We start from the raw sequence: 16,665 nt of genomic DNA on the forward strand, positions 1-16,665 counted from the left end.
AAATTTGTACATTTGAGCTGGACCTAACAATTTCAAAACATACATGGCTATTGATATTTTTCCACATTCATAATGGGCAAGTGTAAGGTATATAAATAACAATGTGGTCCGCCACAAATTCTGGAATAACTTATTCAACATATAGACTCTGTTCTCACAAAGTCAGACTGCAGCTGTCAAAAGAATGCAGGAGTGCTCAGTACTGTTATCTACTCATTTAGCAAAGTCTGTATTATCTGGAAACATGGATGGCATGTCTAGATTTCCTTTACTACTGTGATACTCCTAAGTAATTTTCAGGTAGCATTTGCTGGTTTGAAGTAGCACAAGTTATCTCTTTCAGCTTTACAAGTAAGAGAAGATCCGCAGGTCGATCAGATTGACTCAAGATACTCACACAAAATCATTTCCTCTCTTTGAATTCCACATAGGATGATTGACTCAGGCAGAATGCCTGAGAGCAAATCTTTCCAAACAGCATTTACATATACAAATGTTGGCTCCACTGTAATCTGTAAGCCTACAAACTGCCAAATGTAGAGGATGCTTTTTGAGTGATTTGGTTTGGGGTTCTGTAAAATGCACTGCTACTTCTGTATTTCAAGGTGTCAGTTAGATTCTTAACGTTCATGGGTTTATAACTAACATCAAGCACACAGTTTTTTGCTGGTTAGAGACATACTTTGCATTTACTGTCAACAAGTTTTTGCTTTGTACCTTCAGTAAACTGAAGTCAGAAAATCTAATAAGTACTGGAAGCTCTATTATACTGAGTTGTGCATTGAAGTAAGAAAGTTGCCATACAGTTACTTGCACAAGGCCTTTCCAAACTATACAGTGTTCCAATCTGCTAATCAAGTTGTTTTGAGGGATATCTACTGAGATCCATTGTCACAAGGAGCTCTGCCTGGCTTTGAGCTTTTCATACACGGATAAGGCTTTCAGTAGAACCAGGTGCTCTATGTATTGAGCTCTAATGCCTATCATTCAGAAACTGCTCCACAACAAAGCATATCCTTTCCAAACCACCATAACAATTCAGCATACTGCAATTATTTATAGCAACGTTTCCATAAAATCATAGAATGGCCTGGGTATTTCCCCCCTAACATTTCATTTTCCTATCTTCTGTAGAGGTGACCATCTACGTCATCATTCCCTTTCACTCATTTTCAGTTATGCTCACCAACTCACACACCAAAATTTATTAATACTTCTAGTCATCACAGTTCTTCTTTTTGAACACATGTATAAATAACATTAGGAAATCATCTACACGGATATATGCAGTCCAAGACAAATTCACAAGAAGCTTATGACCCAAGGCTTGAGACTGTGCTCTTGCCAAATACAAACCTCTGATATGGAAGCTTCTGTGGCAAAGCATGTGCTAAAGCCAACTAGTCCTAATATTAATCATATCCTTAGTCTCCGCCTGTCTCAGAGAATTGTATTTTCCACATTTATCTGACAGAAGAAAAAGCATCTAAAAGAAAAGGGTTCAGACTGGGAAACAGAAGACTTAATTCCATCCCTCTTCTTCTGACTTTGAACAAGTTATGAATTCCCATCACACCATTTGTGTATAAACAATGCCAGGCAAGGAATCTCTCGTTTGCCATTTGCAAAGTTTCTCTACACAAGTGGATTTTGATTTCTCCCAGAAAAGGCAAGCCTGTATTAATATAATACTGCTTCTAGTATTAACATTAGTAAATTTCAAATAAGTGCACTGAGCAAAATTGGGTATCTATCTATCTATCTATCTATCTATCTATCTATCTATCTATCTATCTATCTATCTATCTATCTATTGCTTCCAGAAAGCTCAATTGCTTTGCTATTCTTGGAGGTAACAGTAGTATTTCTGTAAGCAGCAGTCATCTCTCCTTAAAATATTTCAGTGTTCCTAATACCCAGCCATCTCCTTCTTATTCCTTTGGTGAATTTGCTATGATTGAGTTCTTCTTTTGCCCTTATGATCGACATAAAAACTCTTACCAGTGTTCTCATATACCCATGATCGTCTTCTGAAACAATTCCTACTTTGAGTATATATTAATTAATTACTTCTATTCATTCCAAAGTGAACTGTAATCAGCAGGGAGCTCTTCATCATTCCTCAGAATATTTAGCACCCTTAAAGTGACATCATTTGCTGTGCTTTTATGAAGCAGCTTATTGCTCTAATTCCTTCCTATGAGATCCAAATTTTGCAAGTCTCATTCTTCACCCAGTCATTACCAATCTTTTCTTAGCACGGCTCTAATTTCACTACTTGCCCCTTTGTCACTAGCAGAGATACTGATCTCCCTTGTGTACAGTTGAATCATTGTCTAATCTTTTTCTTTTTTCAAGGACAAAACACCAATCTGCGCTACAAAATTAAATGTCTCCACACATATTTCACTCCTGTCATTCCTAGATATTTTGTACTGTTGTTCTCAAATTTTTCACTTATGTAAAGATTTCAAGTTGGCATTTTCTTCCTTATCCTTATTTCTCTCTAATATTTGTCCAGTCAGCATGCATTTCTCTTCTACAGTATTCAGCTACCATGAAAGATTTTTCCACTCTCTCTGAACAGGAAAACAAATGTAGCTTTCACATTTTCAGTTGTGTTCTGTATCACCTGCATGAGATCCCAAAGTAGCTGTCAAGCCAAATCTAGCAGTTCTGCAAGCTGTGAAACCAGTAAACTTTGTTATCCTGGAGTATTTCTTATATCCCTGCCCCACACTCCTGAGATAATCCCAGCTTTTCGCTTGTTCTCTATAATCTTATCACCTGTAATAGTTCTCATTCCAAATCTCTAAATTCTCCCATAGTATCCTGGGTAAGTAAGCGCAAAATTAATTTATAAAACACAAAAGGAAAAATATGGTCTAATTAGAAATTCTAAGCTACCATAAAATAAAATAACTTAAGATTCAGCCATGTAAAAATGTATGTTCTGGGTTTTTTTATCTGCATGCAAATCATTAGGTCCAGAAAACAACTGTTATTAATTTTCTTCTATGTGATGTTAACTGTGATATTACAGATGCAACATAAATGCCAGCAGTTACTATTTCACTAGCACTTAGCTGCTTATGCAAACAGCCCCAAACTGCCTTCTGTAGGAAAAGTCAGATATATCAAACCATCTACCATTCTTCTTGTGTTGACAATTTCTACAATAAATAGATAAAAACAATTAAAATAATTAAATACTAAGAATAAAAATCTTGTTGATGTGTTGGCATTAATCATTGGATTATGTAAGGCACTTAAATATACAAATATGGATTATGCCACCTGAAACAGCTATTTTACATCCTATCTGCTTTAGAAAATGAAAGTCACAGCAATGAACATAGATCCGGTTTATTATTAAGTCTTGGCTACACTTGATAATTCTGTCATTTCTATTAAATAAATTAAGCAAATAGTCAGCAGGCTTCTATATCCAAAAAGCACAATTTAATTTGCACAGCAAATCACTGTATGTTATAACTGACAGTAAATTTGTTTAAAGGCAAAAAACATGATTCAATATCTGTGACATAAAATAGTAGTAACACCAATACCTACAGCGGCTCAGGAAACACTGGGTTCATAAGGTTAGGACAGAATAACACAGACAACCAGAACTAGCAACTGGTATCTGATAACTTCCACTATTTTTCTTGTCACATGTGAAAAAATATGAGTGAAACATACTGCAGTTTACATCACAAATATCTGCATCAATGCTATCTACAGGTTGTGCATTGTGGACTGACAGCACTTCATATTTCTGTATTGTTTTCTGTCCTAAAACACACTAAAATCCTTTGCAAAATATTAAGTATCTTAACCACAGAGAAATAGGACGGGTCATTAATACAGTAGTAACCTTCTGTACCCAGGCTTAGCATCCATTTTAATTACAGAAATACTTCTGAAACACAACTGCTAATTAACATGAAATACTTCTGCCTGTGAGGGACCTTTTATATAATCACCTGCAGTAGTAGAGATTGTGTCTGTTATTTTGATACAACTGCAAAAGGATAGCAGTTTCATTAAGTCAGTAAATTCAAGTGCACTCTATTCAAAGGCCTTTAGGTTTACCTATGTTCCTAAATATCTTAGATGTATGATCTTATGCTAACCCCTCACTGAACATACTCTGAAATGCACATTCACTGCTCATAGTATAAATAAAAAGAATGATAAAGCAACTGTGGCAGCGCTGAGAAGAGTAGTAAAGAGGACAAGGAAGAGAAAATTGAACCTATATTTCCATGCTTACTGTGGCTCATCACAGATGAACAATTCTGCACTTATTGAACTGAACAGCTACCTAACCTTGAAAAGCTGAAATTCAGATACCCACTTACAGTCATTCTTCCACACTCCTTGCTGCTCTCAGCTTCACGCATTTATGAGCTTGGTGGTTTGGATCACACTTCCATGGGCTTTTTAGAACTGGAACCATCATTCCAGCAGTGCATTCACCTGTGTATGGCACGCGGCAGCATTCACAACAGCAACAGCAGCCCTGTAGCTATCCTCCAGGGGTCACAATTGGGTTACAAATTCTACAGAATGTGCTGACCGTGCAGCCTGATCTGAAGCAATTTATTCACATCCTTCTTCATTAAGATTCAAATGGAATAAGTAAAATAAAAATTGAACAGATACAGAAATTGTGCATGGCTTGCTTCTGTAGTCAGTAAACATTTATTCACTAGGCACAGCTCTCTCCCGTACTCTCTCACTCATATGCTCTCCCTATCCTTCCTGCTTGCTGTTTTAATGCATAATTAAGAAGGTCAGAATTAATGAAGCAGTGTGGAGTAAAGTTCAAGGAATCCCCAGGCACTATTTATTCTATTAGATCTCAGGAATGAATGTCAGATTGGCAGCATTAGAGGCAGAGGCAGCAGAGCTGGCAGCAGTCCAGGAGCAAAGCTACCACAGAGGCTTACCTGCAGCGTTAAGTCGTTGCTGAGCTCTCTCCCTGCAAAGATCACCCGCAGCTGGTCAGCTGGAACTCCCTGTCGCTGCGCAACTGCCTCCTTCAGCTGGAGGATGCTGGCTTCCAACCCAAGCTCCACCGGGAAGCCATGGCTGGAGTTGAACCTGACAAACACTGAAAAAGAGAAAACACCTTTTAAAGCAAACATTTCTCACTGCCGGACTGTACGAGAGTGACTACAAGTGGCTTATTTGTCAATTTCAGAGAGCACTGATTATTTTAAGAGAAAAGCTACTAATACTGTAGTGTGTAATTTGGGGAAGAGGAACTGTATGGGATTTCCCTTCACAGAATAGCTAGTGACTAATAAACAAAAGCCACGTGCTTCCCCCAGCAGAGCTATAAATTGAAGAGAACCAGCAGAAAAAGGGACCCATCCAGCCAGCAGTCCAGGCAACCACTAAGTCTTGGAACAGATCTTGGATCCACAACTGACCTTAACAGACACAGGACAAACACACTTCCTGCACCCCTTGTGCTCTTCCCTGCAGCATGTAACAAATGTATGCAGAAAACTGAGTTTTAGAGCTAAGTTACATTAAATAACACTAGGAAAAACAGTTCACTGTAATACAGCAGAGCACGGTCACATAAATTGGTTCCCCACAGATATAATTCTATGGAAGATAATGATGGAGAGAAAAATCACACGCTAGCAGAAATGTTTGGGAGTGTTGTATTACACTGTGGTCTTTTCAGAGTTCACTAAAACATCTGCAGTACATAACTCCTGCTGGCATGTTCCTTCAGTGCAGGAAATCACTACCGCACTCGCCATATCATTTTTAGAGCTGCAGAGAGTGGTTTATATATCCTGAGAAGCCTGGCAAATAAACTCACCAGCTTACAGCCATTCAGCTGGCAGAGTTGTTTTTCACAAGGGTGCTGAATGTGCTCATTGAGCCCTTGACCAGGGAAACGACTACAAGAACTATGCAACAGGAAAAGCTTGACTACATCCATAGCAGTCACTAAGGCTGCACGAACAGTACACTCAATCCCAGTGGGCTGCTTCAGCCAATAAACAGTTCCACCAGCACAAAGCAAAGGAATTAGCAAGTACTAAAAAGCAATAAAATCATTTGTATCAATTAGTCAGCGGCTACCTGACATTTGAACTGTTTAGGTATTGATTGCAATAACCATCCCTCTTGAAGATTTTCCATTCCCACTGCAATGTTCTAACTGAAGACGTTCTCCTTTGATTTTTTTATGAGTGACAGATGCATAAATTCCAAAGTGCTCATACGGTTTGAGGAAAACTATTTTTAAACTGACAACAGGATCAATGGTTTTCCAAACACAAAGTGTACCTGACTACTGTAAAGGAATCAAATGCTTTAAGAGCATGTGAATGTAGTTGAGAATGATGGCAATTTTTTGCTGAGCAATGAAAGTTGTAAATATTTGCGATTTCACACCTTTGATATAGATTTTGCTATTTCTAGATAAGCTTTAAGGCCATATACCAATATATATTTTTTACACAACATTTTGAGTTTTGCACATCCTCTAAATTTACTAAAAACCAGGATAGGGTTACATAACACTGTGTCAGGAGGAGTGCAGTACATACGCCCCACAATGTGTTACACAGTCTTCTGAAGTACATCTCGTTACTGGGTTTGATTTCTATATAAAGATATTCTGGAAATAACTGAAATGTGCAATTCTTATATTTGGATTTTTCAGAAAAGTGAGTGGATTTTGAATTTTAGTTTGATTGCAGTTTGAGAAGTAAAGGGCAAAATAGAGGGCAAAAGTAGTTCCACTACTGAACACTTCCTGCATACCCAGGAACACTCAAAATGCTCAACTATGAGTAACATTATATTACTGATATTACATAACACTATATTGATCTGTACTTAAAACAACAGGGTATATAATTCATTTATCTGCTAAGGTGGAACTATCTACATGTACATATATACCAGCAGATACACTGACATACACACCTAGCACTTGCATACGTGCATTTCCAAGGACATACTCCTATCTAGACAATTATGCTCTTTTCCTTTAGTCTTATGAAAACCAGTGTTTTGGCTCTGCAAATCAAACGCTCTGGTAAGTGCAAAATGCTTGATAAAGCAACAAAGAAGTAATGGAGAATTCAAATGAGTTCTAAAGTAGTACTCTCTTTCTAAAGACAGATGCATTCAATACACTTACTGCATGCTGCAGCAGAATTGCCAGATCATAGCCTGAACCAACAGTTTGGCACCAGGTGAGAAGGCATGGCTAACCCAGGGAGCTCAGGTGTAAGCAGTGCACCTGTGTAACTGGAAGGAGCGGAGCCTGGATCCACACCTTCTCACCCTCATTTAAGAGTTAGAAGATGAGGGAGCAGTATGTCTACAGACAGAGATTATGCTCCTCTTGAGCCATCACTAGTTGTTGGAAAGGGTGAGCTATTTATTCTTCTGTACTCTGTAGTGCTTGTATCCAATTAGAAGGCTCTGTCATTGCCTTCTTTAACCATACACAAGCATAATTTATGTTCTGTATCAACAGCTTCTGTCCCTTTCCCCATGCATGTTTTCATTCATCACTAAGAGGAACAGTCTTCCCCCTTCCAACACGTACAACAAAGCAGAGCATCCATCTCACAATTCTCATACAAGCATATTTTCCTGGCAAAATGCCCTACTGTATGTTTTGCACCAGGTCTAGTAATTGCAGACTGACAGATGTACATACAACAAAGTTAATCGTGACTTCATGAATCAGTCATTGCTGAGCCATGATACCTGGCTGCACTAAGACTCCTCTATTATTATTGTAAAATAAAATTCAGTAATGTAGGGCAGCTTCAGAGCCACAGCAGAAGAGCATACACAAGTAATAAGGAGCAACTCATTTAGCTAGACTATTTTGGTTGCATCTGATAATTTGTAAATTACCTTCACCTTACAAATGATTTTATGATGTAGTCACACACAGAGAGCAACACAGTAATCAAACATAAACAGCGTCTATAAAACCTCATCCTTAGCGAGGTTATTTCTCTCCTTAGCAAAAGGATAAAGTGTCTCACAGAAGCATCTTTATTTCCAGTTAGCTAAATGAATACCATAAAGAGTGTAAAAGTCTTCCTTGATTAGTTACTCAAATTTTTATATTTGATTTCTGTTTTATATCCATTTTAAATAGAAGTCACGATTGACTTTTATTCAGACAACTATTTATGGCAGAACCATATGGGAGCATTCATAATTACTCTATTTGTATCTGCTGTCAGTTTTCTACAAAATCATGAATAGCATGGAAGGGATGAATAGGGACTGGGCATTCACTTCTACTGTAAGATTCAGAGGACCTTTAGATGAGCTGGTAGGAGCTAGGTTCAAATCAGACAATATGAGATGGTTCCTCACACTTGGGAACTCCCTGTCAGGGAAGTGATAAATGCAAAATGCATGGCTTGAACTCAATGGGAGAAAAGAAACAAATAGGGATATGGCATAGGCCGCTCAGGAAACTCTTTACTGAGGAGTATAACATATACCAGTACAAAATAGTTTGCACAAAGATTTTCAGCTTAGTGGGCTATGTCTCCAAGTTACATGCTAAGCCAAAGAGGAAATTACCACTGCAAAGCCAGTAAAATAAACAGATACCAGAAAAAGCTTCCCTCCCCCATTTTTAGGAGAATATTCATGAGATGTGAGAATATTAGTTTTCCTCGTCCTCTTTCTTGAGGCCTCTGCTTATGGTCACTGTTGCAGACAATAATATACTGTATTACACAGGCTCTGAAATAGTATGACAGCTCCCTGCAGGTGTCATGGATTTGCATTTACAGACACAGTGTTCACAGAATGCAGTATTGAGTGAAATCTAGAAGGCAGACAGATTAAGTCTTCTCTATTCTCTTCCTCTTTCCCGCTACCAAGTAATCCAAACCCAGACAAGAACCCACCACCACCCTTCTTTCTGCCAGAACTACGCATGCACATGCAGTTACATTCCTGTAATACAGAGTGCAAAGATCTAAATTCAGCAATTCTCACAGCAACCTAATTTTGTTCTATGAAGCATTTTTCTTAATCCAAGAGACAAGCTAAATTTGTCCAGTAAATTATTTCCTGTGAATGATTCACTCGATTCTTTCTACTATATCCAAATTCTCTGCAAAGTTCAAGGAATGCATAGCTAGCTAACCGAACACTGCAATTTTGCTGGCGCTTCCTTTAAAAGTCTCTCAAATACACTATTTGCCTAGCTATTTTTGTCCTGATTCAGTGGCTGCTTGTGTCAGCACAAAGCAGCCATGAACTTCCTTGATACAGAACCGAATCACATTCGCCTTTCATTTTAAATACACATACTCTGTTCTTTAATGTGCTTGTGTAAGAGCATTAGACTACATATTTCCAGCTATATTCTACAGCTTTCTGCTCTAATAAAAAGTATCACACTTAAAATTATAACATATACTCCTGCAGCTTTTAAATTACCCATCCTATGGAAGAATAGGCCTGTATTTTTGCAAAGAATCTATGAGTTCAATGGCATTTGTAAGAGGGCCGGAAAAACCTAAGTAAGGCTTATAAAACTACTGAAATTGTTTGAAGACTGTAAGAGGGACTGCAAGGTGGGGAACACAAGAGTGAGATTCCATTCTTAACATTTATTCTCATTTACAACTGTGGTGCTGTAAAGAAGGGAACGAAGCCAGCTTCAGCAGAGAAGGGAAAAAATAAGCAAATCGCAGAATCACCAGTGTTGGAGAAGACCTCCAAGATCATCTAATCCAGCCTCCCTCCTACCACCAGTATTTTCCCATTAAACCAGGTACAACATTAAACCAGGTACAACACCTAACATTTCTTGAACACACCCAGGAATGGAAACTCCACCATCTCCCTGACTACCACATTCCAGAGTCTCACTCACCTCCATCTGATGCTCTCCACTGCATTACCCCCATGGAACACCCCCACTCTGGCTACTCTTAGGGTAAGACACAAAGTAATAAAAATAAAAACAAAAACTCTAAGAAAACTCTAACAAAAACTCTTACATAGCAGATTCAGGGGAGGAGCCTCAAGTTCTAAACCAGTGTACAAGGTGGGAGGTGTGTTCCTGTTTCTTGATCCAAGATGTACTGGGACCAGGTGGATGTGGATAGGGCCAGGTTTGCACAAGGGGCACACCCTCGCTGCTGGCGAGGCCTTGGTGTAAAGAAAGGAGCCTGCTGTCTGCCTAAGGCTGTTATGTTCAGCCTGGATGCATTGCCTCCTTCTGTGCTCATCTGAGATCTTTTGGTGTCAATTCCAAAACTCACAGCATGTGAAATGTTGGAAAGAGGATGAAACATTGGGGGTGTGACAGAGCTCAGTAAAGCGGTATCTGCTCAGCTGAAGATCCACCTGAAAACACCAGGGTGTCTCCTGGACTGGGAGTGGTTCTGTGATGCAGGACTGTGGTTAGCAGCCTTTAGCTGCTGCCCTGCTGCACAGCCAAGCACCAGGGCTCTCTAAAGCCTAGGGGCTGGGTATGAACACTGCAGTCCTGTGTGGCTCTACAGTACTTGGCTTCCCACCTGCTCTGTGGGGCCATGCCACTGCCTGCCTCCTTGGCATGGATTGGAGCACGATGGCTGCAGCTTAAATTCACAGCTCCCCGCAGCTTGGTGAGATTTCAGAGTTGGCAGAATGCTGAAACATTGATGGCTTTGAAATCATTTTAATATGTCCCTACCTTTTAGCATTTGAAAAATGTGTTTTATTCCAAAATGTACATCACTTTTATAGTAGCTTGAAATTCACCCTAATGGTCCTTTTAGTCTGACAGGTTTCAGTTAAATTCTCTAATTCTCAAAATTATACCCCAAATTGTCAGATAAAAATCCCAAGCAATTAATCTAGCGTTAGCAAAACGACCTTAGATATTTGCTGCTATGACAAATAGAATTAACCCTTTTAATCAAGAGATGTAAAAAGCAGTGGGTTTTCTAAGAAATGTCCAATTATATGGCAGAAATATGTACCCCATTTTTCTTCTGACTTACAGAGAAAAAAAACAAACAAATGGTTCCTCCAGTTAAGCTTGATGATTTGCCACATTGAAAAGGTAATTTTGTTCTTTCTGATTTTTTCAAAGCTCTTCCTGTCTTTTTTTAACACCTATTTTTGCTATCTGGCTCACATGTAAATAATCTTACATTAAATACTTCTAAGTCCCCTGCCAGAAGAAAATACACAGCAACCACTATTGTCAGGCATAAACATATGACCTGAATTGACTGCCAAAAATAGTCTGCCATTCCTACTGTAAAACTGCTGGTTTGCTAGAAAAAAAAAAAAAAAAAAAAAAAAAAAAAAAAAAAGAAACATATTTCAAATATCCCAGTGTTGCATTAAAACTGTATTAACTCAGCATATTAGCTAAATAAAAGCATTTACTGTACCTATTCAAAATACACCCTGTACTGCAATTTATAGTCACCTCTTCATACTATTAAAATGTGCAAAGACACATATATACATATATCTACATATGTATAAAATCTCCATTTCTGAATTTTATAACTTTTGTACAGAGTGAAATCCTTCTTCAGCGAGCAGCAGATATGAATTTGCTCAGTAGGATGTAAGTTGGAACTCCAATAGTTAGTGAACAAAGAAATGCTTACTGGACACAGGAATTACATACTGTTACAAATAAATATATATATATGAAAAACTCCAAATGATAAGAAGTGACAAAATACAGTAGGAGATCTCAGATTAATAAATTGGGATGCATAGAGTACAACAGCTGGATACAGTGGAATAAAAATGGAAAACATTTCAGACACTGTACAAGACTTTGCTTCATGGTCGGTTGTGAGGCTTTTGTATTTTATTTTTTTATTTTTTTTTATTTTTTTAATCAACTCTAAGCACAGCTAAGGCCTATTTTCTGGGCATACATATTACAGATATACACACCAAATAGTGAAGATCATGTTGAGCTACGTTGTGACACAACTTCCAGGTATGTTTTCTGCCATATAAGGATAATTAAACCGCTACCCAGTGTAGGCCGTAATTTTGCTGGCAAAGTACATCTACATTCAGTGAATCAGTGATTCACTGAAGCCAAAACTTCCGTCGGTATGTTTCATTTCATGAGCATTAAAGAAAATGGTTCACAATATTTCTGACAAAAGCAAGATCTGCATAAATTAAAATGTGAAAAAAACAGCTGAGTTGATAAAGATGGTGTAAATCAGTTTCTCTTTACTGAAGTGAAAGCTTATTTAAAACAAATTTTAAGTTATCACTTTCATTTTTCTCAGATACAGTTTTCCCCAAGTAAACCAAAGCTAACAGTTTTCATTAATAATACATGAAGTTAAAATTTTTGAACAAGGAAAAAAATAATTCTATGTATTTTATATCTATAAATCTAAATCTATTTTTTTATATCTATAAATCTACATTTGATTACATGTGATTTTCTGTAGATGATGCATATTCTGCCTTGCACTGGAAAAGCTGAATTTTAAGTGGAAAGCAGTAGAATCACAGAATCACAGGATGACCTGGGTTGGAAGGGACCTCAAAGATCATGAAGTTCCAACCCCCCTGCCTGGCAGGGCCACCAAACTTCCGCATTTACTAGATCAGGTTGCCTAGGGCCCCAACCAACCTGGCCTTGAACACTTCCAAGGACGGGGCATCCACAACCTCCCTGGACAGTCTGTTCCAGGAGGTGCAGCATCATCAAGCCTTTGACAACAGGTAACAGTGCTACTAAGATATATCTGTGTACCACAGTACCGCATATTGACTTGCAAAAAATCTTGCTTTGCACACCTTATTTCCACAAATGGAAGACACAAATGCACCATCATTACTGAAGAAAATGCAATTTAAAACAAGAGAATATACCTTAATTTTAAAAATAGACCAAGTGTTACGATTCACTTGGTTCTGATCAAGTCTCTTAGCTCTCTAAAAGCAAAGACTGTAAGCCAATATTAAGTTATTCTTTTGGACTGTTCCTTTTGTTAGGAGAAATTATGCTAAAAGAGCACATGTAGCCTTCTATGAGATTTGCACATTTATAAACCCATTTTGAGGCCTAAAATAACAGTCCTTTATGCTGAAAGCAAAGTTTTTTTTCATTCTCAGTATGAATATTCCTATAAGAAGATCCATCTCGATTTAATAAACAACACTTCTCAAGATTTCCTTTCTATCTGATGCCAACAGGCTCACAGCTGCAACCAATCACTGCTTGTGCCAGTGCATTTGTCAATTAGTTCTAAGGAAATCTCCTAGCACGTATGGCTCCGCTTATGATCAGGCAGGAAATTATGGTCTATTATGCAATTTTATTCTGGTCTGTGATTGACTGCACAGCAAAGGGCCATTGAGTGGCAGCCAATGATATTTTCCTAATTTCATAAAAGCAGATGGTGGAAATATGACACCAGTAGATCAGAAATACTAAATCTACTAGACAGTACATGAAGTTTTTAGAAATGAAATAGAAGGAATTTAACATACAGTGTTCCTTTGCTGTGTACTGACATTACGAACTCTCTGGTGTTTTCAGATACAGTTGAAGTGAGCAAAGTTCAGATCAAAAAATCTTCTCTTCCACTCTATTTAGACATGGAGCTGTTGGAGCACAGGAAGGATGAGCAGAGGGTTCAGCCTAGAGATAGTTCCATGGCGATCTGACAGAAAGCTGGGGAGGGACTTTTTACTGTGGCATGTAGTGATAGGATAAGAGGTAATGGCTTCAAACTAAAAGAGAGGAGGATTTTATTAGACAGGAGGAAGAAGTTCTTTACAATGGGAGTACGAGGCATTGGAACAAGTTGTCCTGAGAAGCTGAGCATACCCCATCCCTGGTCAAGGCCAGGTTGGATGGGGCTTTTAGCAACATGAACTAGTAGGTGGCAACTCTGTCCACAGTAAGCAGGTAGAACCAGGAAATCTATCAAACCAAAGCTTTCTATAATTTAATGATTATTTGCAAGAGATTTGTAATTAAATAACCAGCTTTTAGGAAAACAAAATCAGAGGGAGAGAGGAAGTCAAAAATGTATGCATCAGTTGTAAAAAAGAAAATAATATCAAATGTCAAACCACGCTATTTGTTTTTTGGAACTTTTTGTAAATGAGAAATAATATTTCTCATAGTGGAGAAAGAAATTTTCATCCGCAACAAAATTACATGCAAAATATTTTGAGCCATCGTTTATTTATGGTATCACATATGGTGATCGTTGCAAAACTGCAAATATTTATTGTCAGATAGATGAAAGCCTTATTTCCTTTCTTGAAAAAAGAATCCAGAAGCTTAGCACACACCTCATGATTTCTAGGCAATTAACATAAGTCACTTTAATAGGAAGGTTACTTCTTTAAATTTGCCAAAACAGAGTTATCTGGCTTTTTTTTTTTCCTGTGATTAATGCAATTGAAACAGCAGCAGCAATTAAACAGTTACACTATGTTAGTGAAATGGCTTCGTTGCCATGATAAATTACTTCTCTGAGGATATTACTTACAACAAGCAGAGAAACTTAAAGTGTATTAAATCAGATTAAAAAGGGAACTTTAGCTTTCGGAAACCAGCATTTTTATGTGCTTTTCACTCCTAAGCCTTACTTCTTAGTGAGAGGTAGGAAGAATTTCTAGAATTATAAAGGTTTCTGATTTTCACAGGAAGTTATAGGAGCCTGAAGCTAAATCTAGGAAACTGGTGGATTTGGGATATCTTTAATCTTCAGTAGTGGTGCTGTGGGTTGTCCATGAAATAATGTTAAGCCCTTTCATCTCAAAAATAGTTAGGACTAAAGTAGAAATATATGCCTTGTAAAAAAGGGTAAATATCCTGATATAGCAACGTGGTAAATCTTTGCTTGAAACAGCAGCTAGGTCCAGGAGAATTCAGAAGCCTGTGGCCTGCATCTAGAAAACACTCACAGGATAACCGCTGATTAACACATGAAAGATAACATGAAAAATATTGTAAAGAAATTCTGGGTCTTTTTACTACCCAAATAAACTACAAAAGTAGAATTCTGCAGTTCAACTGATTTAATGGCTAATAGTAATAATGCTCGCGTAATACTTCAACACACCAGAACATTCCTCCACATTACTACATTAGAGGTGCCATTAGAAGGTAGGCCCAATGTAATATATCACTATTTAAAGATACACTCAGATTATACATACATCATATATGCATCCTTATATGTATGCACTAAAAACTATATATGTTGCAGCTTTGGAAGAAGATTTTCACCTGAACAGAAAAATCTCAGGAGTCTGTATTATTATGATAAACAAATCTTTCTGGATTAAAAAAAGGTTTCCATGTGCAACTCAGCTGCAAAGCTCATCAAACCAAGGGGCATGAGCATCCTATTCTACAATAATGGTACTGATGCCTGCCTCGGTACTTGATATTGCTCAGTCTTACTCCATCAAGACTAGCCTTAACTCTCCTTAGTTGGAGAAATACTGCACCACTTTACACTGTTGTGAGAAACATAAGCACTTGCGCTGAAAAAAAAAGTGCAAGGTGAAAAACACAGTGCTAGCTTCCAAATAATAGAGGCTGAATATTTTTTGAGTGTATGTTTGAATGGTATACAAAGGAAATAGATCAGTCTAGCCCCATATTCAGTTCACAAAATGAATGGTACTAAAAGTTCCTTGTCACAAAATATAAAAAGAAAAGTCTTTTGATAATTTTGAGATTTCCATTAAATCACTTTCTATTTAAGCACACAATTAATAACTAGAGAATCAAAGAATAGTTATGCAAGAAACCATTGTTTTAAAACTGGAACCAGAAGCAACACAGTTTATATAGTATGAAATATCCTGACCTCACAAACCACATCGCAGAAATATCTGATTATCAAGAGCCGCAAGATTCACTCCACATACACCGATACAGTGGATGCTGTATGGATGCTACCATCCAGAGGCAGAAAATTACAGTGGCTTTCCATGTATCCCCACATCTCCACTTAAGGACAGACTAAGATGTGTGAATGGATCCCTAGATCATTACAGACATCTTTTCAGTTCTTAGTGAACCACCAACTGTCCAAAGCTGCAACTGATTCCTATCATGTTAAGGAATAACAGAGTGTTTATTAATGCTGAATCTACCAAAGAATGAACACAGCTTACTTAATAGAACAGAAAGTGTTTGATTCCAGTATAAAAATTTATTCAATTGACATTATACCACTAATGGAGGCCTAAAAATATAAAATTATTTTGCTATATTATCATCTGGTAGAGAGTACAGAACTCTGGATGCTTTAAAATATATCATATAAATATTTAGCTCACAGATTATAAATAATTATAAACTTGAAATGATAACTTTTTCAGAAAGCATTGTTAGTTCTTTATGACATTCAAAATAATCATGGAACTTTTAATATAATTTTCTTGTATTTTTCTTTTCTCAAGTCTGCACGAGTTTCAGATGGATTTATGAGATTTTCAGCATATTAAAATAGATACATCAGCTCAGTGGATAAGCCAGGTGCACCAGTTCAGTGAATCAAACAGTTTTGCCATGGAGTGAATCAACTGGCAGTGTAACTGTTTGTGCCTGACTAAACTGAAAGAGTACAAACCTCTTTCTGCATGTGCCATACCAGTATGGGTAGGGGTAGA

At 37.5% G+C, this 16,665-nt stretch overlaps 1 protein-coding gene across 1 annotated transcript in view; it reads right to left on the reverse strand.

Annotated features, from left to right (window-relative positions):
* The window catches only part of PRKN (parkin RBR E3 ubiquitin protein ligase), a 632,920-nt gene that overhangs the window by 514,921 nt on the left and 101,334 nt on the right, over positions 1-16,665 (reverse strand). The window contains exon 2 of the mRNA XM_072332498.1: positions 4,956-5,119. Within this exon, the coding sequence (XP_072188599.1) occupies positions 4,956-5,119 (164 nt within the window). The remainder of the gene's footprint in view (positions 1-4,955; positions 5,120-16,665) is intronic.

The sequence above is a fragment of the Excalfactoria chinensis genome, chromosome 3, assembly GCF_039878825.1.
Source record: "Excalfactoria chinensis isolate bCotChi1 chromosome 3, bCotChi1.hap2, whole genome shotgun sequence".
In the NCBI taxonomy this organism is placed as follows: Eukaryota; Metazoa; Chordata; class Aves; order Galliformes; family Phasianidae; genus Excalfactoria; species Excalfactoria chinensis.